This window comes from Cryptotermes secundus, unplaced genomic scaffold (genome assembly GCF_002891405.2).
Source record: "Cryptotermes secundus unplaced genomic scaffold, Csec_1.0 scaffold464, whole genome shotgun sequence".
Lineage (NCBI taxonomy): Eukaryota > Metazoa > Arthropoda > Insecta > Blattodea > Kalotermitidae > Cryptotermes > Cryptotermes secundus.
The window spans coordinates 46,463-73,798 of record NW_019720167.1 but is presented as its reverse complement, the minus strand read 5'-3'; the positions used below and the strand labels follow the sequence as shown (position 1 = coordinate 73,798).

Genomic DNA, 27,336 nt, shown 5'->3' with positions numbered 1-27,336 from the left:
TCCCATACGATAAATAAGCTACAACAAGAGATACCATTGAATGTGAAGTCGCCACAAGGACTTACACTGCTAAAACGCATGGTGCAGAAAATGTATTACACTGCTAGAACGCATGGTGCAGAAAATGTACGAATTTCGGGAAATTTTATTTTGGGAATCAGTGTAAAAATTTTTTACAGATATTAAAATCTGTAAATTAGAATATCTGATTCTATATTCTTTCTACAGTAAAGGAGCGTTCATTTCGTTCGTTTATCATAAAAAATGTAGAAATCACACCATTTTTAGAAACAGGCTTACAATTTCATTGCTCTAGAAGGGCGGGCATTTAAATAAACTCTGTCCAGCTGCCCCTACTGGAAATTAAATGGCCCGTCCGATAAAGGTTAATTAAATGAATCAATCAATCAGTCATTCAGTAATGTTATATCTGATAACCTTCTACTGATGGAATCTTTGCTAGTGGAAGTTTTGAAGAATACCAGTGAATTTTGTAATTATTCAATTATTAATTTATGCTGGTGTGATCATGAATGGAAGAATTTGAAAGAATATAAGAACAGTAATTTCATTCATGAAGTTCTTATTCAATTAATCTCTTGTTATTTTATTGCCTAAAACTGAATTGCAACTGCTGACACACGCCCAATGTAATAGGAGTGAGAGAAGAACAGGAAGAACATGGGTTCCCAGGAGCACATAAATGTAATGAGAGTTCTTAGATATTAACTTCTGGTGCAGGTCTGTGACTTTATCACTCCTTCCATTTTTTCAATGTGAAGAATATGTTTTGCTGCAGTGATATCAGCTTCAAATCCAAAGTGACAAAGTTTATAATGTTTTGTTAAATAGGCTGTCCAGATGATGGAAGTTCCAGTACTCAAAACATGGATACATTCTCTAGTAATGGATGCTCTAGTGACAGCATTGGTAGATCCTGGCAAGCTGGATGTGAACTTGACTTGTCATGACAGACCAACTCCAGGTCAAGATATGGGTGACACAGTTGCACAGGGAGTTCTCACAGTTACATTGTCAGCAACAGAACCAGGTGAATGCTAAATATGAAACAATTTCCCTCATTTTAATCGTTGTAGCACACTACTTTCAACTGGTCTCTTCTTCACCAGGGTAATTGAATGTTTTACAATGGTCCCATCATCAGAGATTCAAGTAATGCAATTTGTGATTTTTTGCAGTCATGTATTGAGTGGTGTGCTTCATAAATATGTGGAAGTTGTGTAAAACATATCATAATCTTTGTAGGCCACATGCCAGAAGATGTCCGATGGCTAGTTCTGACTCTTGGTGAGCAGCACCAGAAAACTTCACACCTTTCTCCACGATGGCAAGAAAGTCCTTCCTTCCTCATTAATTCTCTTCAGACAGACAAATTAACTGTGAAACTCAAAAGCAAACGACTTGTCAGTTCCATAACGTTGGCACTGTTTGAGCTTCCATTATCAAATTACAATCTGGATAGTGCACACGTGTAAGTAGCATGGGTACTACATTCATGATTATGCTGATATAAGTATAAAATATGCTTGTTTCAGTTTTACCCCAGAAAGTAATTTTAAAACCTATCTCCTTCAGGTCATAAAATTTAAAATGTAAGAAGTATGGAAATGCTTATTAAAGTAACCTATGCACAGCTGGTTGCTCCTTCACTGGGCTTTTCTTCCATTCTTTTGCATACATAGAACTTTTGAAGACTGTTACTGTAAAGGCTATTGATATTTATGTACCTTATGCCCTCATGAAAACTGGCTGTTTGTGTACAGTCCACACTATTAATACAATAATATGTTCTGAATTTACAGAGTGGAAACATTTTTACAGAAAAAGCAGACACGTTTGTATTCCAGTAACTTCCCAAATATTGCTGTAAGATTAGAATATACAGCATTGCCTCCTATACAGTTAGATCAACCAGAGACATCGTGGCCTATTCCTGAAGCAGCAGGAGGTGCTACATTACCTGGTATGTTGTATTTGCTGAAATCCCTAATTATAAGGCCACAAGATGGGTTGTACTTCCTCCTCTTTTTTTTAATTTAAATTGTCTTGTTCATAAAAGTTGCATAATTATCTTGTTCAGTTGCAAAGCTCGCACAAAGATGTTTATGCCAAGAGCTAAGAGGGGAGCATGGCAGAGTTTGCATGATTCATAGGTCCGTTATACAAGTTAAAAGACATGGCTAGTTAATTACATTTGAATAACTGTGAGCTCTTCTCCAGGCATCCCTTAATCTACTTTACACCCCTGCTAAGGAATTTATGCAGCTAGTACAAAATGTATCATATATTTTGCCTTTGTTTCTTGGAGCCCTTACACTGGTAAATGCACCTTCTCCTTTCGCCAGTCCAGTTTTCATGGGTGTGTATATTGATGTATTGTACAGTTTCAGGTGTAATATTTGTATATATTCATGGAGCAGAGGGTCTCACAAATGGTGATCAGAGTGAGTGTAATCCATACTGCATGCTGTTCAATAGTCGCAAGAAGGTAAGTTAGAATTTTATTGCTAAGTATGTTAAGTGTGTTCAGCAACACTGAATATTATCTTCCTTCTGTGTTTTGTAACATAAAACTGAGGAATAAAACAGTTATCACCAATGTATAGTGAAGCCACTTATAATGAAATTGCAAGAAATCTTGATATTTATCCATTTCATACTTGCATCTGTTTAATATAGGTAAATGCATCGTGGTAAAAGGAAGTTTGAAGCACATTACAATATATTATGTAATAATGATCCAATTCACATATCAGAGCTTTGTGCTACATATGAGTATATGTCCAATACTGTTATTTCAATACTTATTTGCAGGGTTTTTTTCAGTCCTCTTCTGTCTTATTTTTCCCAGTAATCCATTAGTATCCTTGAACAGAAGTTGTTGATGGTTGGGATGAATTTGTATGGATAGTTTTACTTTACTTTTCTCTCTGTTCTTCGGATTGGAGACATTTTCCTGTGTTCATAGGTTCCATTCTAGATAGATTTTACTGTAAGTTATACTTCAAGTAACTAATACATCAGTATTGTGACTTTTTCACTGTGTCAGTTACTTGTGAAGAGCTGGAGTAACTGAGTCACTATACTGACTAGGTATGGACTTGAAGACTGGGAGATTGCATTCTCTACTTCACAGTGCTCAGAGTTATGTCTCATCTCCCCTGTATAGTGCAACTTTGCATTTAGAGCTACTTCTGAGTTTTATATATGTGACACTGGTTATAACTGAAAGACCAATGGAGAATCATGGTTAAAATTCCACATAATTTACCATAACAAGCTCACATATCTCATGCAAGATGAAACCCAGCTTATTGTACCTGTGACCGCTAGAAGAACTAGCATACTTCTATATTTTCAGTTTAGGCAGGAAGTATGATACTGTTAGTTTTGTGTTTGTTCATCCTACAAACCATAAATCCTTAGGGTCTGTTGTGTAATGTTTCGTCAGTAGACAATTTGTTGTGAACACTCTGGTCTAACAGTAACTTTCAAATTCTTTTTCCAAAGATTCTTTGTAATAAACCTGTTTTGGTGAAACTTGTAAGTGTGGTTTGGGCTTTTTTATGTTGCTGACCTTACTAGGAATATCTTTGTGCTATGTTTTTACGTAATAGTATCAATGAATGCAAACAACTGATAGAACCTCAGTTAAAGGTGCCCCACATCATAATGTTAATTCCACTACATCTGACCATGAGTAGTTGGTATTTGGAGTCAAAGTTTATGATGATTGGAGACCATATATACTTCATGCCATCACAACTGACTCATCAGTTCACAACACTATCCCACGCTTTACTGGCCCAGCACTTGTGCTTGTTGGGAACATGATGATGTGGCTTCTTATTTTTTGTCACAATGAGTGGTTTAATTGCAGGATATCTTCCATGAAGACCATCATCATTGAGACATTGTTTGGTTGTGGAAATTCTGTGATCCATGCTGTAGTTTCCCTTCATTTCAGCTGTAATCTTGATGGCCGTCTGTTTGGGGTCTTTCTGAGACATGTGTTCGATCATTTTGTCATTTGTGGTGGTAGTAATTTTTGGGCTTTCTGATTTGGGAGAGCAGTGTACAATGCTGTGAACACATTGATAAACATATATGATGGTTACTGCAGTCCAGGCAATGTAGAACACCTTTGAGGCAGTGCCATGCAACTGTCCTTGGAGAAACCAAATCAGCGATGTGTTGCTTGTTTGGAGAGAGAGTTTACTTGCAAAGAGTTATCCTTCAGTATCACAGAAGGCAAATTGCAATACAATGAAGAAGAAACAATATAAAAACCAAAAAAACTGTCATTGAAAAGCAAAATGAATGAAGACTTCTGATCATGCCATTTTTATATTTTTATGATTGTTTCTTCACAAGGTCACTTAAACATCAATGATGTGAATAAAACTTAGCACATTGCCTTGTATGTTTGGTTTATACTTGGCATCATGTTGAAATTTTTAACAAAAGTTGTATTGAAGAAATCAAATGGACAGAGACTTCTGAACACAACTATATGTGAGGTTTAGGTTTTCAGAGCAGTGAGTTTGTACGCATGTATCAAAGTACATAGTGTCACATCTGAGAACGCTGTAATATTGATTATGGTCTTAAAACAATTGGGATCATGAAATAATGCTCTCATAATAATCAAAAAAGTTGTTTTTCTTCACTAAAAGTGGATTGAACTATGTGGGTACAGTTGTAGAATTATTGTGTTTATTAACATTTACTGTGGAGCAATTTATACAGAGTATGACATTCAATGTTTTTGGGCATTTTTAATTGTTTGCAGGTAAAAACCACTCATTATCTATGTGGCACATCAAATCCTCAGTGGGAATCACGAGCCCAGTTCCTTGTTAGTGATTTCACTCAAGTCTCGTTATCGTTTGTTGTTTGTTCATGGAGCCCAAAGAAGATGGCTGACACAGATTTGCTAGGACTTGCAATCTTCAGCATGAATCAGGTATTATGGAAATTATGTATTTATTCATTTTTAATCACTGATGCAATTTTTTTTATTTATAAACTATGCAAAAAAATTTTCTTCAGTGTAATTTATGAAAATTGGGTGTGATGAAACTGTTCTGAAACATTAATTTTATACAGTAACATGGCTGAGTAAGTAATACTATTTTGGCACTACATCACCCTCTTTGCATAGTCTATATCAGTGTTTCCCAACCTTTTTGATGCTGCGGACCCCCCGTACCAAATGTTAATTGACCACGGCCACCATAAAACCCAAAATGGAAATTTCTTATATTTTTCATATCATAAAAGTGAAGCACTAACTTACAATTTTACAACACTAACTGTGTCATTTATGGCAATAAAATACTGTTATAAATGGAGCTTATTCGGAAGATCACGAACATATCAGTTAGTTCTAATATGAATTTAACACTCACCTAATCAACGATCCACACTTTAACCACTGATCCATATCTAAATAAGATCGTGAACAAACTGAAAGTCACAAGTTTCTTTGTGAACTCAATTATTTGAACAAGAGCAGAAAAACTGAATATTAAACCGAGAAAAACACACTTGTATAATATTATAAAAATCCACTGCACAAAAGCTAAAGACACACGGGTTGTTCACTCTGCCACTGAAATGAATAAGAAACGTGGTCAATGGTCCCAGCTTTATTCCCAACCAAAGAGGGATGGATTTGGTGGGGAAGGGGAGAATGGTCAGACAGCAGGTAAGAAGGACAACAGTCCACCCTGAAACACGGGTCTGAGATGCAATGGGTGGACCAAAAGAAAATGTCCTTGGAAAAAGCTATTCAAATTGTTGGTTATTCACCTCTGCTTTACAAAGGGAAGGTACCGTTACGGTACCAACAGTCCCACTAAATTGTACTTCGCCCATGGGCCTCAAGAGCCAGAGATATACATTGCAAATATCCCAGGTGTGAGGAACATAAGATAAATTTTAATGAAAATAAACTATCCTGCGGACCCCAGGTTGGGAACCACTGGTCTATATAATGACTGACTACAGGCTGGACGACCAAGTGGTTGGATATTCAGTCCTGTAGAGTCAAGAATTTTCTCTTCTCCAAGTTATCCAGACTGTTTCTGGGGTCCACCAGTCGCCTATCCAATGGGTAGGGGGGCTCTTTCCCCGGGGGTAAAGGGGCCGGGGCGTGAAGCTGGCCACTCACCTCTGGCAAGTACTGAGGTCAAGAAAATGTGGATCTATACATCCACGCCCCAATATGCTTTCATGGTGTAGTGCTTAAATGGTTAAGCACAGGGACAACTTTATCTTTTGCATCACTCTCTTATACTCTCTCAACTGTATTTCTCTGTATGCTCTTTGCATCACCTTGTACTTCCAATCAATAAATCCCAGCTTTATCATGTTCTTCTGAATCCCAATATTAGTTTCGCCCCAACCAGTCTTCACCTTTTATACTTACTAAAGCTAGTTGTCCTGTAGGCTTTATATCATTCAGCCGTCTAAAATCCCATGTGAAGTGGCAGCTGTAATTAAGTGATGTGTTCGATTAAAGTCATGGCTATCTGAAGATTTCTGGATGTAAATGATCATATGCAGTGAAATTTTGATTTTACACTCTGGGATTTTTTATTTCTTTCATTGCACCCAGCCAGAAGCCCAAGCAGCCAGGATAGCGCAATTGGCATAACGACTGGCTACGGGCTGGACAGCCGAGGAGTTGGATTTTTAGTCCTGGTAGGGTCAAGAATTTTCTCTTCTCCACATCATCCAGACCAGCTTTGGGGGCCTATTCAACTTCCTATCTAATGGGTACCAGGGGCTTTTTCCCCAGGGGTAAAGCACCAGGGGCATGAAGCTGACCACTCACTTCCAACTAATGCTGATGTCAAGAAAATGTTGATCTATACATCCACCCCCACCCCCACCCCACCCCATATATCTTCATGGCGTAGTGCTTGATTAGTTAAGCACAAGGACAACTTTACCCAGCCAGAAGCCCATAATAACGGTGTTAAAATTTAAATGATTTTTACATTTCCTTACATTTATCTTTTTCCTGAATTTTGCACTCTATGTCCTAACAACAAAAGTTTACCCAATTTTACGTGTACAGTGTTCTGTTTTAAAAATTGAAATAGGCATGGGTGCTCTTCATCTTATGATCAAGATTTGTCATAGTAAAATAGGTATATATTTGCATTGAAAGTTTGTTGACCTCACATGAATCATATTAACCCATTCCTGCACAAAGGTACTTTCATCTTGAGTAGCTGCAGCCACTTCTTTCACTGTGAAATTGATGCTGGTGATATCTACACAACACTAGGCATTCTATATAAACATTATAATCCTTTTATTCATTAATTTTTTTGGTATAAAGTATGGATAATGATGTGCGTACTGGAACATGTGTTCGTAATATGTAGGTCATTGTATTTTTACTTGCAATGTTGTTTCCAAATGCTCATGTGTGAAATTGCTTGCCAAAGTTGTGTTGTAAAGGAAGTCACACTTCTCTTTATGTGACATCATTTTCATTTCCCTCATTTTCCACTTTCCTTAGTTCTATGTTTATTTTAGTTGGTCCCTTCAAAAGTGAAAAAGTCATGAGATTTCATTGTAAATGTAATGCAAGGGAACTCTAAAATATTAAAAGAGGTTGATCTACTGGAGAATTTGTTTTATCCACTCAAGTAACATTAGTTTAACTTACAGCGCACTACAAAGAATGCAATAAATGCCTGTAATATTCACTACATTATAGGTTCAGTTATAGCTTCTGTTTTATGTTAGTGATGATCACAAAACAGTGTATGATAACTGATCTACTGATGAAGTGATATTCATCTTATTGTGTCCATTAGCAAACAGAAATTTATTAATGGGCAAGAGAAAGTTATGATTAAGAGTAGATTTATCGTTTCTATGAGTGCACGATTCTGAACATGTTTCATTGTTTGCACAGAATGAAACTTGGTTGGTGCATCGGCAGCTGCAGCTCAGTGGAAACACAAGCCCTGCTCTTATTACAGTGTCTATTTTATTCTGCCCTGTTGCATCTGTTGCACAGTCAGACCTTCATTTCTACAACAGCTTTGTGCCTCTGGGTACAGATGATGAGCTGCTTGGCTATAACCGTGGGAAAAGAAACAGCATTACATGGATGCAGCAAGCAGTATGTGAATTTTGTGCATTTGTCTAAGGTGAAATCAGGCATATCTTATGGGTAAATTCTCATTTCTTGTTATACAATGCAGCCTGGATGCTTTGTTTTCAGTGGGCCTTATTTATATTAACAATTTTAAATTACACTTTTTACTTGGTATTTTTATTAATATGTTTTCTTGTTGTTTGCCTTATTAATACCGTTACTATCCAATTTATTTTGAGTGGAAGCTGATGTTCATGGAGTGCATAAAGTGAACAAATGATGGAAAAGTCATACTTGACCAGCTCAATGTTCATCTCTGCAGTTGCATGTACACACTGAAGGTTATTAGTCTTTTTTAATATTGGCAGTACCAGCCTGTTATAATTACTTCTTTATGTGAAGTCCAAATTTAACTTAATAGATTTAAGAAGAAAGTGTCTTTCATATAAAAAAATTCATAACATAAAATAGAGATGTCCCTAAGCTCTGCAACTTCATTTGTGACATTTTTTGATCTAATGAGTATTTAAAGAAATGCNCCGCGGCCGCGGAATTTAAATGACCACGTCAAAGGGTTAAAGAAATGTAATGGGAAAGTTCTGGCCATGGTTTATTTCTAGTGTGATTAGCTTTGAAACAACAGATTTCATATCCCCAGTAAGTAAATATGAAGGCCAATGAGATTTGCAAAATGGGAAAATTTGTATTTGTAAAATATGCGTACTTCATTGATGTATATCATTTTGTTTTGTTGTTTGAGATTTCCTGGCCTAATAATTTTCCTTAAATTAATTTTAATGTATAATTGTATGAAAATATTTTAGAATAATTTTACTTAACCTAATATGCTAGTATTTTATGTGAGGCATTGGTATACATCCCAACAAAAAAATGTGGAATTTTATATGTACTATTTTCTTTGTTAGCAGTGGAATATATCATGTCACATAAGTTATAGCACAGAGCACATTTGTAAAAATACTCATATTTCTTTGATGCAGCTTCTTCTAACATTGTCATTGCCCATACTTCATTTTAATTATTTTATAAAAATGCTTTACTCTAAAAGGACTGTAATTTTCTTAATTACAGAAAATGTTACTAACTCACAGGGACCAAGATACCAGTGCCACTGATATCAGCAGTCTGCTCTCCAATGGCATTGGTTTAATGGAAGTTAGCATTGTTAGGTGTGTTATGTAATTCATATGTGATCATGTCTTACCTTGCCAGCTGTATGAGCTTAAGTGTTATGGGAGTGCTTTTTCTTCAGGGCCCGTGATCTGGTATCCAAGGATCTGAATGGGTTCAGTGATCCATATTGTGAGTTGAAGGTGAATGGAGAATGTAAATACAAATCAAGTATTAAAAAGAAAACTCTTAACCCCATCTGGGATGAGAGTGCCATCATGGGGTTACCAAGAGCTGGGGAAGTGCTAGAGGTGGTATGTATTTAATGTGACATTCAAAATGATGATGTTAATATTGTAAAATTTATCTTCTTCATCAGTAACTTTATATTTTGATCAATTTCAGGTGTTGTGGGATCATGATACATTTGGTATGAAAGATTTCTTGGGAAGTGTCACTCTGACTTTGGAAGATATCCACAGAGTCTCGAGTTTAGATGCTTCTCAGAGTTGTCAGTTACAAGGTGTGAAGACAGGAGTTGTAGAGATCAAGGTGAAAGTGATTTCAGGAGAGACCGAGGTGAATTTTGAGCACATTTCCTTTTTTGATATGTTCAATTCTCTGATTATGTGAGAAAAAGATTCAGATTTGTTGGAGTAAAATTAGTGTTCACACGATCAATATAGGCAAAGGAGAGTTCTAAATGAAACTTGTTGGCAAGATATAATCATATATGGAAAAAAATAATATATATATATATTTTCTAGTCATTTTAACAATTTTATAGCACCAAACCTTATACTTTGAGAGGTGAATTTTTTTTAAGATGAACTAATATATTTAGAAAAATTAATTGTGTCTTTGAACATAATCGTTTCTTCAACATTCATCCTTATGAAATAACCAATGAAGGCAACTAACAGCAGCTATAGTATTAACAATGCAAGTAAAGTCAGTATGCCACACAGATGAAAGTTTCATCAGGTGATGAAATGAAAATTACAGAATCTGTATAAGTCAGAAAACTGTTTTTCATAGCAAATTGAGAATATTATGCACATTTGAAAATGCATGAAATATGTAACATGGGATTTGGTGTATTTTTGATTGTTTGATGATAAAAATATATGTTATCTGCTGAAATTATGTGTTATCAGTTCATGAGATAAAATGAAGATAATGGTTTATTGGTTCAATGAAATGTGAAGAAAAGCTTTGTTCTCTGTTTAAGTAATTGTATACTGTTGGATTTTTAAACATCATTTTAATGTAACACATCAAGAGCCATAGGCTTGTGCAAGTATTTTTTATTGGGAAAATAAACTTTTTATGTTTGATGTCTTTAGCCCTTTCCGGTTGTATGTTGATATATAACTGACACGGTGACAGTGATTCCGCGGACGAATGTCAATATAGGATCGACAGAGTTTCTTTCCTGTTCCTCCGATTAAATGCCACTACTGGCCTCTATATTCTGTGCCAGTGAACTCATGAATGTTTTGTCTGCCTTCTTTTCCTTCCAAGTGTCATAATTTGAACTTTTTGAGAAATGAATGTCATTTATATATTATGGCGTGTCGTGTTAGCAGCATGCTCTTACTTTCAACCGAACCTCGGCCCTCTCGATTGAAAAAAAACATGTATATAGTCTCTTCTATGGTGAGGATGAAGAATCTCTTAGTTTTATGTTAAATTGTATTGACTCTAATGATGAGCTGAATTTGGAAATCGGAGGAGAAACTTCAGGCGAAGAATCCAGCAACAAAATGTCAGAAAGTGAGATTGAGAGGCAAACAAGTGATGCGTGTTGATGGGGGGAAGATGTGACAATGGGCAACAAGAAACCCAGGGCATACACATATACTAAAAATGTAAGGCAACAATTTAACCTTCCACCAGCTGTAGAGCCCATGGATTATTTTATTTTATTATTCAGTGATGAGCTTTGGATTAATACCGTTATAGATACAAACAATAAGGTGAGACCCAAATTTCCGAATTTCAGCTAAGCCCATGGTCAATTAGGAGTAGGTGGTCTGATGTGTCTGTTCCTGAAATGAAGGTCTTTTTAGGTCTAATTACAAATATAGGCCTAATCCTATTACCTGACATAAAAGACTTCTAGTGAGAGGAAAACACAGATCTAACTCTTAGTGACATAGTGCCCAAAGATCACTTTTTGCAGATATTTTGGATGATGCACGTGGGGAAATGATACCACTGAAGAAAGTAATTGGGCCATCAAAAGAACAAAGAAAGTACATGGGGTGATAGAACATATAGAGAAATAGTTTCAGAAAAATTTTGTGCCAGGTAAAAACATTGCAATAGATGAATCAGTTGGGTTCAAGCGCAAAATAATTTTCAAAACTTATAATCCAAGAAAACCAACAAAGTTGGGCATCAGATTATTTGTATTAGCTGAAAATGACACTGGTTATGTTCACAGTATAATTTCAAATTGCAGGAAACTTACAGGCAACATGTGTAATTTGCAATACACTGAAAAACCGTTCATTTCAAGAATGGGTCTTCCTTGATGGACAGACAAAGACTCATTGTGTCTGGTATTGAAGACTACATCCTCTTTACTGACAGATATTATAACAGTGTTTAGCTGGCCCAAGAATTGGACATTCGAAAATATAAGTAAACATTTTGCTTCTTCACGTTATGCCCTTCTTGCACCAACTTTTTGGGAAAACCAGTCTCTTAGTGACTCGGCAGGCGTTTAAAAACCCCTGACATCCTGGCTGCAGAAAGTTTTCATGATGCTGCAACCAGAAAGGGTTAAAACTGTACTTGTTTTTATTCCTCCAGTCATTATTCATGATTGAAGAACTATGGAAAAAATAATATTTTGACAGTTGAAGTAAGTGAAGCGGCAATAAAGTAACAGAACTGATTCTTTTGCCAACTCCCTGTGGCCTTGGGGTGGCATATTAGCTTGTCCTCTGCTCTCCATCGACCCTACAACTTCCAAGGCCATACGGCCAACTGTGTGGTAGCAGCCTTTGTTTGAAGCTGGCAATGTATCTGAGCTCCATAAGAATTAGTTGAATAACGATTTTAGAGCCTCAGTCGGGTTATTTTATAGCTGCTCCACATATGGTGTGTCAAGTCAACTTTGGCGCATGCTTACTTTAGTCCCAGCTACCAATGTTGACAGTGAATGTATCAAAATGTAGGCAGTTCCTGGAGGACTAGAAGAAATTTGTCAGTTTGAGTAGTTGGTGATTCACTCTCTGTGTCTTACAGATGTGAAGCATGAGTGGTAACCACTACACAGCAGAAGTTAACAAAATCATGGAAAGTGTATACTAAATGTTGCAGTTCAATGTTTAGAACTTTGGTTTTATATTTAGGAATTTTTGATTGGATTTTTGGCTTGAAGAATAGTTGTCCTGGCTTAAGTCTTTTGTGATTTTGCTTGGTTGCTCCTGTAAAATACTGGTTTAAATCCTATAATAGGCCATAATCACTTCTCTTCACATCTCTCCCAATTTGTTGTTCAGATTCACCCTGCTATACCTTGCTGTATACTCTGCGCAGTTAAGAAAACAGCAAACAAACTAAGAATCAGTTAATATCAGACATTTAACATTAGCAAAGTAGCAATGTGTCACTGAAATGTGAAAGCTGATTGACATATAACTTACAGTTCCAGAGCTACCAGCCAGGCAACAGCACTAGTACCAGCTCTCCCCGACTGCCTACTCGACGTGAACCTAGCAGTGTATCTAGACGTTCTTCTGGGGAAAGATCAAAACTGCAGCTGCATATGGAAAATGTACCTCCCCCAGCGCCTCCACGTACTGTTACATTGGGATACAAACCACATCCACCTGAAGCAGGTAATAAGAATATTCAGCGACGATAAACTGCAAATATTTGACTGAAAATAAATTTGTACAGCAAGAAAAATGGATGCAATTTATGGCTACAGTTTTATGGTACTTAGTCAAGATACACTTTGGCAAGTACGTAATGCTGATTAAAATTGTGGGAGCAAAACCCCAAAAGGTACATATTCCTGGCACATGTCAAGACCATCTAGAAGTCCTAACAGTACACAGTAATCTGTACGAATCATGAAGGCCCTGTTGTCTAATTCACTTGCTTTATCTTACTTAAGTCTAAATATTTTCTTCAACACTTTATTTCCACACACTTGGAATTTATGTTCTTCTCTTAGTGTAAGAGACCACATTTCACACACATCCAAAACAAATGAAAGAACTGTCATTTTATGTGTCCTGATTTCTGTGTTAAATTTGTTGTGGTAACAATTACTGAACTACAATAGACCCTCAGTATAGAGTGGGTGTCAGGGTTCAGGTTCAGTACATGCGGTATAAGCTGCAAGCATTGTAAGTGTAATTGACATTAACTAAGTTTAGAACCCCTGTTGTTGTGTATACAGTATTCAGTAAAATGTTGTAGCTGTGGGATTTACCCTTTCCATCAGCTCAGTGGAGTTTCTGATTGCTCTTGGTTGAGCACGTAAAGGAGGTGCTCATTAAAATTTGCTGTTTTTTACCTAAAGCAATCCTGATGTTAGAGAAACCAGAAACTAAAGTTTGTTCATAGTGGACTGTGAATTTTATCCTCTGTACCTGCAAGCTACAACAAGGAATACAAGGGGGGACCCAAAAATAACCAGAAACGACCTGTTGCGCGCGCATGCTTTGTAGTTACGAGTTGTGCTGCTAGGTGGTGTTAGCTTGGGGTCTCCCACGACTGTTAGTGAGCTGGCGTCAGTCTGAGTTAAGTGGTTTGTCTGTGGTGCTCTGTTGTGTGCGTTCCTGTTTCAACCCTTTGGTGATTAGTGAGATGGCCGACCAGAAGGAACAAAGAGTGTGCGTGAAATTGATGAAGATCGTTGAAAGACCATTGACCAACTTTCTGAAGAAAGGAACATCTCATGGAGCACGGTCCAGCGAATTTTAACCGATGGTTTGCACATGAGACGGGTGTCTGCAAAATTTGTTCCTCGCTTGCTCGGAGATGACCAAAGAGAAAACTGCGTGAATGTTTGCCGCGACTTGAAGAGTGAAGTGCAGTTTTCCCTAACAGAAAGCAACATTTCACTTACACTCTTTGTTCCTTCTGGTCGGCCATCTCACTAATCGCCAAAGGGTTGAAACAGGAACGCACACAACAGAGCACCACAGACAAACCACTTAACTCAGACTGACGCCAGCTCACTAACAGTTGCGGGAGACCCCCAGCTAACACCACCTAGCAGCAAAACTCGTAACTACAAAGCATGCGCGCGCTACAGGTCGTTTCCGGTTATTTTTGGGTCCCCCTTCGTACAATCTGATATTGTAACTGAAGTATTTCATAGAAGTTTATACGAACAATATGAAATGTGTGTAATTGTCTGAAGCCACTATGTATCTGAATCTGCAATTTGATAAGCTGTGGTATGACAGAGGCCTACTGTAATAGAATTTCTAGAATTTATATTTCTCATAATTTCATCACAGACCTCATTTTTATTTGTTAGTGCTCTTCCCTGATACTTCATTTTTTAAACATTATACATTTATAGTCTCCCCCAGTCAAGGCAGTTTCAACTTCAGTTAAAACTTAAAATGGAAGAATGGTTTGGCAGTATGTCTTTCAGGCTCTAAATTCAGCAACTGCATGAATATTCAGTAGGTTACTAAAATAATTTTTCCTCCTCTCCACAGTACTATGGGAATCCACAGACATGTCACCATTCTCATCTTTTATAAAATGTACTTTAGGTTGATATCTCTTCTTAAGTTTGTGTATACCTTTATACATATTCCTGATAATTTTGTTTCTGTTGGATATTTCCATCTCATTGACTTAATTTCTTTCAGATATTTTGTCTCTTATGTATTTATTCTTGTCCCTCCTCCTCTTCCTTTTAAATTCAGCTGTTTTTGTGCTTTGCAGACTGACATGCCTGTCCCCATTTAACTGGTTATACATAGTGTGACAATAAATGCATATTCCACCTTTCCTTTAGCCAAGAGCCTTTCACATAATTTTCCAGGTACTAAGTAGAATAATTATTATAGTCAGCCCCTCTGTAAGGTCAGACAATAATCACACTTAAATATCTTCTCTTGTTAACTAAATTATGGTGTGATCAAACTGATTATATGCCATTCCATAAGAACTGCAAGTGTGTTTGTGGAAAAGTTGTGTTCATGACTGTCATATATTTCAATGTCACAAAATTCAGAGACCTTTTCCTGTTGTCATTTAGAATTTCATGTAAACTTTAGTTCAATGGTGTTTGTTTAAAAGTTTCTAGCCTTCTGACCTTAGCATTACATAATATTTTTATGCACACACATGCACATGTGCTTAGAGACACACACACAAAGGCATAAAAATTGTTTATTCCATGGACTTTGCCACAAACAGAGTACTGGGACACTTCATAATGTAAGAGGTCATCAAGACATATTTAAAACAACTTCCATTTGCAAAGTGAGTAAAGTAGATTACATAAATTATTAATACTGAATTTATGTGACAGAGATAGTGGCAGTTACCATACTGCTTTATTTTTCAAAATGTCGTCCAGACTGTAGTAGGCCACATTTGTTAAATATTCTTTAAATATTACCTGGATTACTTCATCTTTACACACCGTGTTAGAGGCATGCAAAGAAAATCTGTCCTTATACAGCTGCTGATCATATGAAGGCTTCAAGCTTGTGAGTGTATAGTGATTATGGTGTTTGCTCCTGGTATTATGTGAATTGTGGAACAATATTTTTATGTGGTTTGTACAAACTGATCAAATATTTTGTCACAATTTAGTGACTAGATGTGGAGTTTGGATTTGTAATCAGATTTATTGAACACACAAATCATAACTATACATAATGATAATGCTTTTACTAATTGCACACTCTACTTCTCATAACAGCACATGCTGAGTCTTCCACATCTTCGCTAGTCGTTGCTTGGTAATGGATCCAAGCTATGTCCTCTGCTTCCATGCTCATGTCCTTACTGGCTGGTGACTGTCTCTGACTTAACCTATGATGGCAGCTCAAATTCTGGCTATTCTCTGCTGCAACTAACTCAGTCACATTTACTTTACAACTGGCAGATTACTTCCAATCAGTTTCTCTTTGCACCAAGCCCCTTGAGGATTGTAACCCTCTTTTTATATATATATATAGCTGAACCCTTGCAGTCATAGTCATTATGCAACATCCTCTCTGATGAGAGGATGTTGCACTATACACAGGTCCTCTGTCAGTCCAGGCTTTTCGAAGTAGTCATGTCTATCTTTCTTATCCTATGCTACAATGGCAGCTTAGTCACTTGAAGGGTCATAAGATTGACCACTGCCAAGTTTAAGCCTCTTATATTTTCCTTGTCTCGCTTTGCCTTTCCCTATGCTGCAAACATGTTGATTCTCATGATTTTGTGTGACTTCTGCTTGCTGCCTGCATAATTTTGTTATACTCGTATAATCATATACATATGAAAGGTTAAAAGTCATGTGCAAATTGCAGACTGGTGTGCAACTTCCAAATTTTCAGTGGTGCAGGGAACTTCCTTTTGCAGGCATTGCAGTTTTAAGGGGTACATATCTGCCGCTAATTCCAAGGATGGGTGAGCATAAGTCATTACTGATTTAGTCAGTGCTTTATGGAGGGTTAATGTAATGTTGGTTCTTAAACGCTTACTTCTCAATAGGGAGTAGATTCTAATAAATGTTCTGAAGGTCTTGGCTTCGGTTATTTTTGTGTGCAGTCTCCATATTTTCCTCTTATCGAAGATTGCACAGATATATGTTACACAATTGGCAAAGGCGTTATTTCATCCATTCATTGTTAAGATGAGCCTCAGGCGGCCTAAATCTGTGAGAAAAGTACAGAGTCTGAGTCTTTTCTTCATTGGTATTTATGTTGCAGCGCTCACACCAAGTCTCAGTAGCACTGAGACCTCGGTGCGGCTTTCTGAGAACATATCCCTCTTTGTAACTGACTCGCTCTGAGCTCTCCTTATATAATGTTAGCACAGACGCTACAGTGAACACCGTTTCTAACAGTGTTTCTTAACTGTTGCTGTGGAAACATGTGCTGTTTACTGACCATTACCATGCAACCGATGATTTCTTCTAGCCCTCAGGTGTCATGTCACAATATATTCTAATTTGAAATAAAAACTACCTTCTGTCTCATCTGTATCTTCAGTTGGGGCATGAATATTTAAAATAGAAAATTGCACCACCTAGTTTGAAGGATTAAGTATGACCTCCTATCACTGATGAAGTGTAAAGTGCAACCACAGTAGATCAAGTATTCCTTGTAATGAGGACATCATTATTAAAGTGAATCAAGTATGCCTTGTAATGAGGACATCATTATAATGACCAAAACCGTTGGAACTGTTGATTTCTTAATGTTACATGTAGTTAGTTAGTTAGTTAGTTAGTTAGTTAGTTATTGGAGAGGGTGGGTTTCCCCATGCACCGCGACCAGTTTGATCTATTGTGCTTCCCTCTATGATATTCTACCAGTCTCTATACCCTACCGATACTGGTGCTTACCATCAGTCCCGACCAAGCCAGCGAGTTCGGCCTCTACTGGCTTGGCGGTATCTATAATGCTTCCCCCATCTATCAGAGGCGTTAGAGACTACTGTTGGGCGGGAAATGTCCTTGAATTTGGCTCAGTGATCTCCTTAGGAGATATGACGTTCTATTGCATGCCGTAAAGCTACGAAAAGGGGCCCATGGCTTAAAGTCCCTCCCGGAGGACTTGTTCCCTGAATTTTTCCGCCCTTAAAAATTCGACGACCTCCACCGGGTTTGAACCCGCGTACTATGAGTCATGAGGTGGGAACGTTACCTCTAGACTACGGAGGCCGCTAATGTTACATGTATGGAAAGTCATTGTGTTAAACAAGGATTCTTTTGGCACCTTCATCGCGATGAGGAATTCCTGACTAGCTGCCCGTGTTTTTCTTTTAAGCTATTTATAGGTAATAGTCTGTAAGGTGTCCCAGGAAGTGTAATGCCGTAGAATTTCGGCATTGGTTTTGGTAACTTTAGGTATTAAGTTATCTTGGGTTCACCATAACAGAAGTTAGCCAAAGGGTTAATGTTTGAAGTGGAATGAGGAAGCCGCAGACTAGGTGGAAAATTGTCACATAGCAGAGACCGCTGATCCATGCGGAACAACCAGAGACGGCCAAGGCATACGGAGTGTCAACTCAGCGAGACGACCGGAGAGGATCTAACCCTCTTTACCCAGCTGACCAACGAGAGACGGACTTGGGGGATAATTCGCTCTAGTGCAGGGGTGGAGCTTACCCCAAAAAGACAGGAGTCAGCAGGGTAAAAGTTATAAAGAAGCTGACACAAGTGGAGGAGCTATCTTTGGGATCACATCTGCGGAACACATCTTTTGATCCCCGGTTGAATATCCATTCAATCTGTCAATCTACCTGAGTGTATAATGTTGAGTGAATAGCAAACCAGAGGCCAGAGGACCTGAGCCACGGTCATGCCAGACCGAGGGGCACCATCAGCTCTTACACCAAGTAAGTCGAACTGTTCATACCAGTCATGGATATCTAGTGTGATGTTATTAAAGTGACATGACCTGGGTTAAGACAGAGAGGGAGTAGGCCCTGAGAAGGGGAACGTAGGATGGTGAACCCAAGAGTATCGTTATTCAAATTACAATGTGTACGTAACCGACGACTCTCGGCTACAAAAGTGTGATGTACATAAGTGTATATAGAGTAGACGAGTAGACTGAGTGAAGGGGATGTGTGGTGTTAATGACTTACCCCCAGTCACACCCTCTATTTCCCTGTTCTCCCGTACCTCCCTGTGTTATCGGGACTGTGAACTCACAGCCAAGAGGTAGTTAACGAGTCAAGTACCAAGTGCTTAGCCTTGCAACTGGCCATTCCCCAAGGGTGCAACGGCATGGATGGCAGAACAGGGTGGAGAGATTCCTCCACGCCCCCTTCGCGCCATAACATAGGGTGACAGCGGTGGGGTACCTCCACGCCCCCCTGTCACCACGGTGTAACAATGGTGGCAGCGGTGGGATACCTCCACGCCCCCTTCCACCACGGCGTAACACCTGCGTACTACGAGTCATGAGGTGGGAACGTTACCTCTAGACTATGGAGGCCGCTAATGTTACATGTATGGAAAGTCATTGTGTTAAACAAGGATTCTTTTGGCACCTTCATCGCGATGAGGAATTCCTAACTAGCTGCCCGTGTTTTTCTTTTAAGCTATTTATAGGTAATAGTCTGTAAGGTGTCCCAGGAAGTGACCCTTTTCGCCCTACCCTTGTCTAGGAGAAAGATCACATTCCAACAGTTCATCTTGTGCAGTTTTAACCACTGATAAATGTACAGTATAGTGACTTGTTTCATTGTGTATTGTGTGATATCAGTTAAATTCCAGTTGACAGAAACACCATGCAGTGTCTTTCCCTCCTTGCCACAGAGGCTTCCTCATCTTGTGAGCTCCCAGTGACCAAGGTTGGACAGTGATGTGACAATACAATTATGCAGGCCCATGGTTTAAGACTTTTGCCCCATAAAACATATACTGCATTTTAGTTGATGTTGGCTGCAAATTTTTGAAGAACCTTAATTATGACCAGTGGCATGCAGTACTATTTTTGGTTAGGGAAGCAGTGGTATCTAATAAACGAACTGATAGCAATCAACTCACCGAAATGTACGTCACTTATTGAGTCAATAAGGTTATTTTGTATTCTGTTCGATAAACCTGTAAATACTGTACTGTTCTCAAGGTGAACATTGAGTTTATGATCGTATTTCCACAACAAGTGAACTAATTCCACATAATTACCTCGGTCAGTAGAATCCACGCTTTTGTCATGACCACGCAGGCATGATATCAATCAAGCATTTCTTTATGTAGTATCGTCAGGCGCTTTTGATTGTCAAGTTGACAGTCTATTCGAGATTTCCAGAACATAACAAGTTGCACTGTTGAAATAATGTGAGTCTGAGAGTTCTCATGACATTTCAGTGCTTTATGAAGGTTGTTGATATCACCAAACCCAATCTTTTTCCATACATTTTTTTTTATTAAGAAACAATAGGCATGGCCAACAAAACAATTTTCCTATATTACGGCAACTGGATAGCCACTGTTTTAGAATACTGTTCTAAATTAAATTTCCTCACACATAATTTGGTTTGTACTTTAAGTTCTGGCAACTCTCATGTCGGTCGTCCTCTTTCTGTTTCTTTACAGAAAAGTCCCTGCTATTAAACCCCCCTTTTAAAAGGCTTTTGATTGCACAGTTGCAGTCACGTTGTTGGCCAGCATTCATTTCAGCTGTGGCCTGTGCGTGTAGTCTACTCACTCCCTTGCCCATCTTACCGCAATATTGCTTCCCTTAAAGGCGGATTGCTTCTTTCTGATGCGTCAAAATATGATCACAAATACAATCTTACGCCCTATAAATATGCACTTACAATATTTTAATGAAACTTAATGTTACCTTAATGTTACTGCGATGTGGAAAGCAAATGGAAAAACTACCACATTATCACTTTTCCTGGATAGTCTCTTTCCAAAAACAGAAGATCGCATTAAGTGGAGAAACTGTTTTGGAAGAGGCTGTGGAACTGTCATCTGACAGATTACTGATGAATGAATGAATGAATGTTACCTATAACACCCAACAAGAGTGAAATCACACATAAACACTTAATTTTCACATAACCATTGAAAGAACACAGTCCTTTGCTTCCATATCACAGGCATTAGCCAGCAAACCAAAAGTTGCTTCCATGCCCACTTCATGTGAGACGAATTACTATGAAGTTTAACAAAGGAAACTTGGTCAGCCCACCAAGCAGGGAAAGGGAGCAGGTGGAGGAGACATATGGCCTTGAGCAGGAACACGAGCTAAATGACAATATTCAAATCCTTATTATTCAAATTGAATTATTTATATATGACTTCTTTTCTTTTCTTTTCGTTTCTTAACTACGGAAGCAATGCTTGCCTTGCTTCCATGCACAGCATGCCACTGATTATGACATTGAAATAGAACCGCTTAGACTGAGTACGAAAGTTTGAATAATGCATCTCTTTGATGTTAGCAATTTGTCATAAAGCAAGATAGAAATACAATGTCAGTTAAGTTCTTTGATGTTTAAAATATTTTAGAAATGGGAATACATTATATACAAGCAAACTAGCATTTTTCTTTCATCAATATATATTGATGTCATTTGTTTCATGATCTCCGTTTGTGACTGTGTGGCAAATGTAATAAGAGGAAACTTGTGCTGCCAGTGTAATGCTGTAGGTGTGGGAACAACAAGTTATATGGATTCTATCCACCTATGTTATAAGGAGTGTTATTTTCATTATGAATGTTGTAACTGAAATGTGTTCATTTGATTAGGTTAAAAATGTAAACAGTTATTGGTTATGTGCAGTTTGTGTGCCAGTACTATAACATGCATTTAATTGTGGAGTATAGTGGCTGTTTCACAACCATCTCCTATGTACATAATGTCAAATAGTCTCATGTATTCAAATCATGGCATGTAGAACAACTCGCAATGTAAGGCATATATGCTGAGTATTAGTGGGATTACAAGTGCTTCATATGTTAAGCTGACACATTTACTCCAAGCTGACACATTTACTCTCACATATATGCACATGCAATGAAATTTGGGTAGTATATCAGTGTGACTTATGGAATGTGCAGCAAATAAGGGATGGGACATTCACTTGCACGGGATTGCACGTAATTAGCCTTTGGTCACAAGTAGAAAAGGTTACGTATATTTAAGAAAACCTTTAACTTTTCAGTTCAGAGAATGCTGAAGAATATAAGACTGTTGAATTGTTATTCATTATTTTCTCATCATTCTGATAACTGCTCTGAAGAAACGCAAATATTGTCATACCCACATTGTATTCAAACTTAATTTGAGCTACATATATGAGGCTCGTCCACAAAGTAAGTTTCCCTGGGGCCGTTTACAGAAACAAAACATAATTTCATGGAAATATTTATTGCAACAGATACAGCAAGTGTTCAGCTATTTTTCAACATAATCACCACCGGAATTGAGACATTTGTCATACCGTGGGACCAACTTTTGAATACCTGTGTCATAGAAGTCTGGAGCCTGGGATTGGAACCACTGTGAGACAACCATCTCTGCCTCTCTGTCATTCTCAAAATGCTGACGCTCACCGGACAGGAATTTCTTGAGGTGTAGGAAAAGATGGAAATCACTGTGAGAAAGGTCCGGGCTGTAGGGTGGGTGATTAAACACCTCCCAGCTGAACTCCTGCAGGAGACTTGCTGTCCTTCGAGCCATGTGAGGCCTAGCGTTGTCGTGCAGGAAGACAATACCGGCACTAAGCATCCTGCGCTGCTTGTTCTGAATGGCCCGTCGCAATTTCTGCAGTGTTTCACAGTAATGCTGTGAATGCTGCATTCACTGTCTCACCTCTGGTCAGGAAGTCGACGTGGAGAACGCCCCCTCTGTCCCAGAATACCGTGCACATCACTTTCTGCACTGACGTCTGCTTGAATTTCGTCTTACAGGGAGCTCCACTGTGACACCAATGCATTGACTGCTGCTTGGTTTCTGGGGTAATGTGTGCAATCCATGTTTCATCACCTGTGATGATCCGGTCCAGAAACTCGTCGCCGTCATCATGGTACCGCTGCAGAAAGGTCAATGCTGACTCCATGCGCTTTGTTTTGTGTTCTGGTGTCAGTTGCTTCGGCACCCACCTGGCCCACAATTTCCTGAACAGCAGGTGCTCCGTGACAGTTTCGTGCAACAAGGTGCGGGAAATCTATGGGACATGACTGCTGAGTTCCGCAATTGTGATACGACGATTCTCCATAATGTGTTCCCACACAAGCTCCACCAGGTCGTCTGTAATGATGGATGGCCACCCACTGCGCGTCTCATCATGCACACTTTGTCGACCTACTGAAAATTGTCTGCACCAGTGACGCACCATCTGCTTGCTCATGACGTTAGGCCCATAGACCCGGCACAGATGATGATGAATTTTGATCGGCGCTATGCTCTGTGCTTTCAAAAACTTTATCATTGACCGCACTTCACAGTAGGTGGGAGTTGGAATAAGAGCCTCCAGCTGCAACGATGCTACTGTGGGAACGTGGGAAATTCCGTTAGTGCATGCGCCATGCTACGTCATGGCTCTATCATGTACGCACAGTCGCTTCGCGCAATATAAGGTTTGCTAGCTGTGGGATGAGTGGGAAACTTACTTTGTGGACGTGCTACGTATCAGTCATTTTCAGATATTGCAAGTATCCATTAGAATGAGCATTTTTTTATAAACTTGACAAGTTCTCATAATATTGGGGTGCACTGCATGTTTGTAACTGTCATTTCGAGAGAGATCTTCAGAAATAGGCCATTTATGAAGCTGTAGTTCTTGTTCTCTTCCTGTGGCGAAATACGTACACATTTCCCTCATCCATACCTTCAGTAGGTTACCTAACCTCCTCTGTGCCTAGTGTACTGAATTCTTACTTTGTTACTTATGCAGCCAATGAATCCCAAGCATCTGTCATATGTAAACTCCCAACATTGAAAGTACTAAAATTTCTGTCATCTTTTATTTTTATAATTCTGGTTTGGTTTACAGATTTGTTACACAGACCTTTAACCAATGGTGTAAACAATGGGAACGTGACCCCTACTGAGTCAAGCTCTAGTTCTCTCCATTCGGTTCCACGGGTGACAGTGACAGATCTGCACAACCCTGAACAGCTTGCTGTCACAGTTTCAGAATTACCAGATATAAGCATTGGCATTGGTGGACAGCACTCCCCATGTACTTCATTTACACCTAGCCCAGATGGTCAGTTTAAGAAGAATGTACCAGAATACAGTAGCTTCAGAATCATGAAACAGAAGGTATCTATGCTTTTCACAGAGAGAAATCCTTCAGTTCTATCAGTTATTTCTACATCCATATGTTTTTCTCCATAACATGGCCAGGAACTTGCTTTTGATTACTTTGGTGGGTCATTTCATAAATAATGCACAGGTTGGCAACACTGCGGATTAGATGACGCAACAACAGTGAGCCTCACGTCAGTTACAGTTCAGGGCTTGAGGAAGAAGCGTGTTATTTTGTTTCATTTGTAATATACTCTGTTCTTAAATAACGTGATTTAGAAATGGAGCCTGCATGGTTCTCAGGTATTGTGATTGTTGAAGATCAAAGGTTGTACATTAAGATCAAAACTTTACGTGGAAAAATCCTGGCAGAAATCAACAGTGCTTTAAGTGAAGTTTGTGGCGAGTTAACAGTGGACCGTAGTACAGTTTCTTGCTGGGCTAGTCGTTCTCATGGTGGTCGTGTGAGCATAAACGCTGATCCAAGGCCAGGAAGGCCGAAAACATCAACAGATGAATGAAATGTGAAACTTGTGTCAGATGCTCTTGAAGAATATCATCGTGCGACATGTGAGGAACTTTCTGAAACCACGGGGATTCCACCAACATCAATATTCTGAATTCTGACAAATGATTTAAAGAAGAGAAAGATTTTTGCGCAATGGTTCCCTCACTGATTGACTGCTGAACAGAAGCAGAAACGCCTCAACATTGCAACCTTGCTGAAACAAAGATTCGACGCTGAAGGTCAAGCATTCTTGTATCGACTTGTCGCTACTGATGAAACGTGGGTTAGAGACTTTGAACCGGAGCTGAACTCACAGTCCAACGAGTGGAGAGGTCCATCTTCCCCATGACCAGAAAAATTTTGACGATCTCAAAGGTCAAACAAATGATGATCTTTGCTTATGATCACCAAGGAATCATCATGAGAGACAGAGTTCCATGTGAGAAAAGTGTCACAGCAGTTTATTATCGTGACTTTATGCAAAATCTGCTCAGAAAAATGCACAAAACCGACCTCAGTTGCTCGAGGCTGGACCAGTCATTCTCCATGACAACAGTCGCCTGCACATCGGGAATGTCGCAACAGAAAAGCTGCGCCAATACGGTTGGGAGGTGTTGCCTCATGCTCCCTACATCCCAGACATGAGTGCACCAGACGTTAACTTATTCCCCAAGTTGAAACAACCTATGCGAGGCCGTCGTTTTCCCTCTCTGGAAGAGCTTTCTGCTGCAGTTACCTGAGCCATTCGACAGATAAACAAAGATGGTGTTCTGGATGGAATAGTAAAGCTTCCCACATGTTGGACTCAGTCATTGAGAAGCATGGGGACTATACTGAAGGACTGTAAAGCGATATAAAAAAAAATAAACATGGACATAAACAAAAAATTGTGTGTATTATTTCTGAAATGACCTACATATATACGTGCAGTGAAATTTTGTCAATCAGCTATGTCTGATGGAACCAAAGTAATTCCTCAGCAGCAAAGTTGTAATCCCTGTTCATAAGCCATGCAGGGTTGCTGTCACCTGATTTGGCTCATAGTACAGTCAGCCATAGCATATTCTCATACCTCTTGTTTCTCTAACATGGTATTCCCCTTCCCTTGATCCTTAATGTCATTTTCATGTGCCTCCTTTCTACAAATCCCATCCCTCTGTTTATTGCTTGGCACTTTGAAGTCTTCTGTGGAGCTTCTTGCTTCCTCTCTGTCTCAGATATCCAACATGTACACTTGCAAGATTCCCTTTACGTTTGTTTGATTTATTGCCATACTGTGCAATGTAGACTTCAAAATTTAAGTTTGAATTTGTGCTGGCTGAAGTGCTGGAGATGAGGGTGCCCTTGTCATGCACTTTCACTTGGGTGCTGTTAAGGTGATGTTCCACTGCAGCAGTGTCCTAGTTCTTTTCTCTTTCTGGCACGTATGCCATTTTTGTTATATTCATGTACGCAGAAAGTTATTGAGTAGTTTGAATTGTTCAGAAATAATTAGGTTAACTTTTCTAGGCGTATTCTATGTTCATTCAGAGTTTTCTTTTGTCGTTAAGAAAATAAGACTTGATGCTATGTCTGGCTTTACTTGGATGTACATTTGTTTTTAGTTCTGCCAAGAACTAGATTGCAGTAGCAGTAGCAGTAGCAGTAGCAGTGCCTCATTCTTAGACCAGTTTCGTAACATATTTATCAGCCTGTAATTCTATATTAATAGTGACTAATGACAATAATTCTGCTCATTTCTTGTTATATTCTTTGTTCATTTGTTAGCATACTTATCAGGTATTTGTATTGTTTGTTTATTATAATTTTTATGTTATTCTATAGTCTTCTATTTCTTGTGGTATTTCAGGAACGTAATTGAGCCATGTGATAAGATATATGCCTGTATTTAGATCCCCATTCCATTTAGGGAGCATTGAAACCTGCAGCTGAATTGAATATAATGAAATGGCTCCTTTGTTGAGTAATGTTTGAAGACTTTCACTTTCATTGACAGAGCTGATCATATAAGATGACTTCACTGAATTTAGTCACGATTAGAACCTTTCATTATCTGTAGTCTCCCCATGTCTGTGCATGTGTATAGATGTGAATAAGCTTGTGAGTGTCTGCATTGCCATTTTGTGTGTGACAGTATGGGGGCTGCTTTACAGTGTTGCCAGTATCTAGACCAGCCTTTCTCAACCTTTTTACAGTGGAGGAATCCTTGAAATAATTTTCAAATCTCAAGGAACCCCTGCATAAAAATTATTGTTAAGGATAGGCTCTGGAATTATTGTAAATAAATGTTGTAAACTGATCTTGATTAGTTACTTACAACATAGCAGCCTCTGTAGTCTAGGGGTAACATTCCCACCTCATGACTCAAGGTACACGGGTTCAAACCCGGCGGATATCGTGGAATTTTTAAGGGCGGAAAAATTCAGGGAACAAGTCCTCCGGGAGAGACTTTAAGCTGTGTGTCCCGTGTTGTAGATTTACGGCATGTAAAACATCCTCATGTCTCTAGGAGACCTCTGAGCAAAATTAGGCAAAAAGCTTCCCGCCCAAGTAGTTTCCAATTCCTCCAGTAGATGGGGAAGTATCGGGGACCACTGCCAGAGAGGTGGCCAACCTC

The 27,336-nt window shown here is 38.7% G+C and overlaps 1 protein-coding gene across 1 annotated transcript in view; it reads left to right on the top strand.

Moving 5' to 3' along the window:
* Nucleotides 1-27,336, top strand: part of LOC111867322 (tricalbin-3) — a gene marked incomplete at its 5' end in the record, with an annotated part of 76,295 nt that overhangs the window by 22,538 nt on the left and 26,421 nt on the right. The window contains 11 exon segments of the mRNA XM_033752689.1: nucleotides 853-1,051; nucleotides 1,267-1,492; nucleotides 1,824-1,984; nucleotides 2,406-2,509; nucleotides 4,814-4,987; nucleotides 7,961-8,170; nucleotides 9,239-9,336; nucleotides 9,420-9,591; nucleotides 9,683-9,856; nucleotides 12,939-13,131; nucleotides 23,955-24,226. Coding sequence (XP_033608580.1) covers nucleotides 853-1,051; nucleotides 1,267-1,492; nucleotides 1,824-1,984; nucleotides 2,406-2,509; nucleotides 4,814-4,987; nucleotides 7,961-8,170; nucleotides 9,239-9,336; nucleotides 9,420-9,591; nucleotides 9,683-9,856; nucleotides 12,939-13,131; nucleotides 23,955-24,226 — 1,983 coding nt within the window.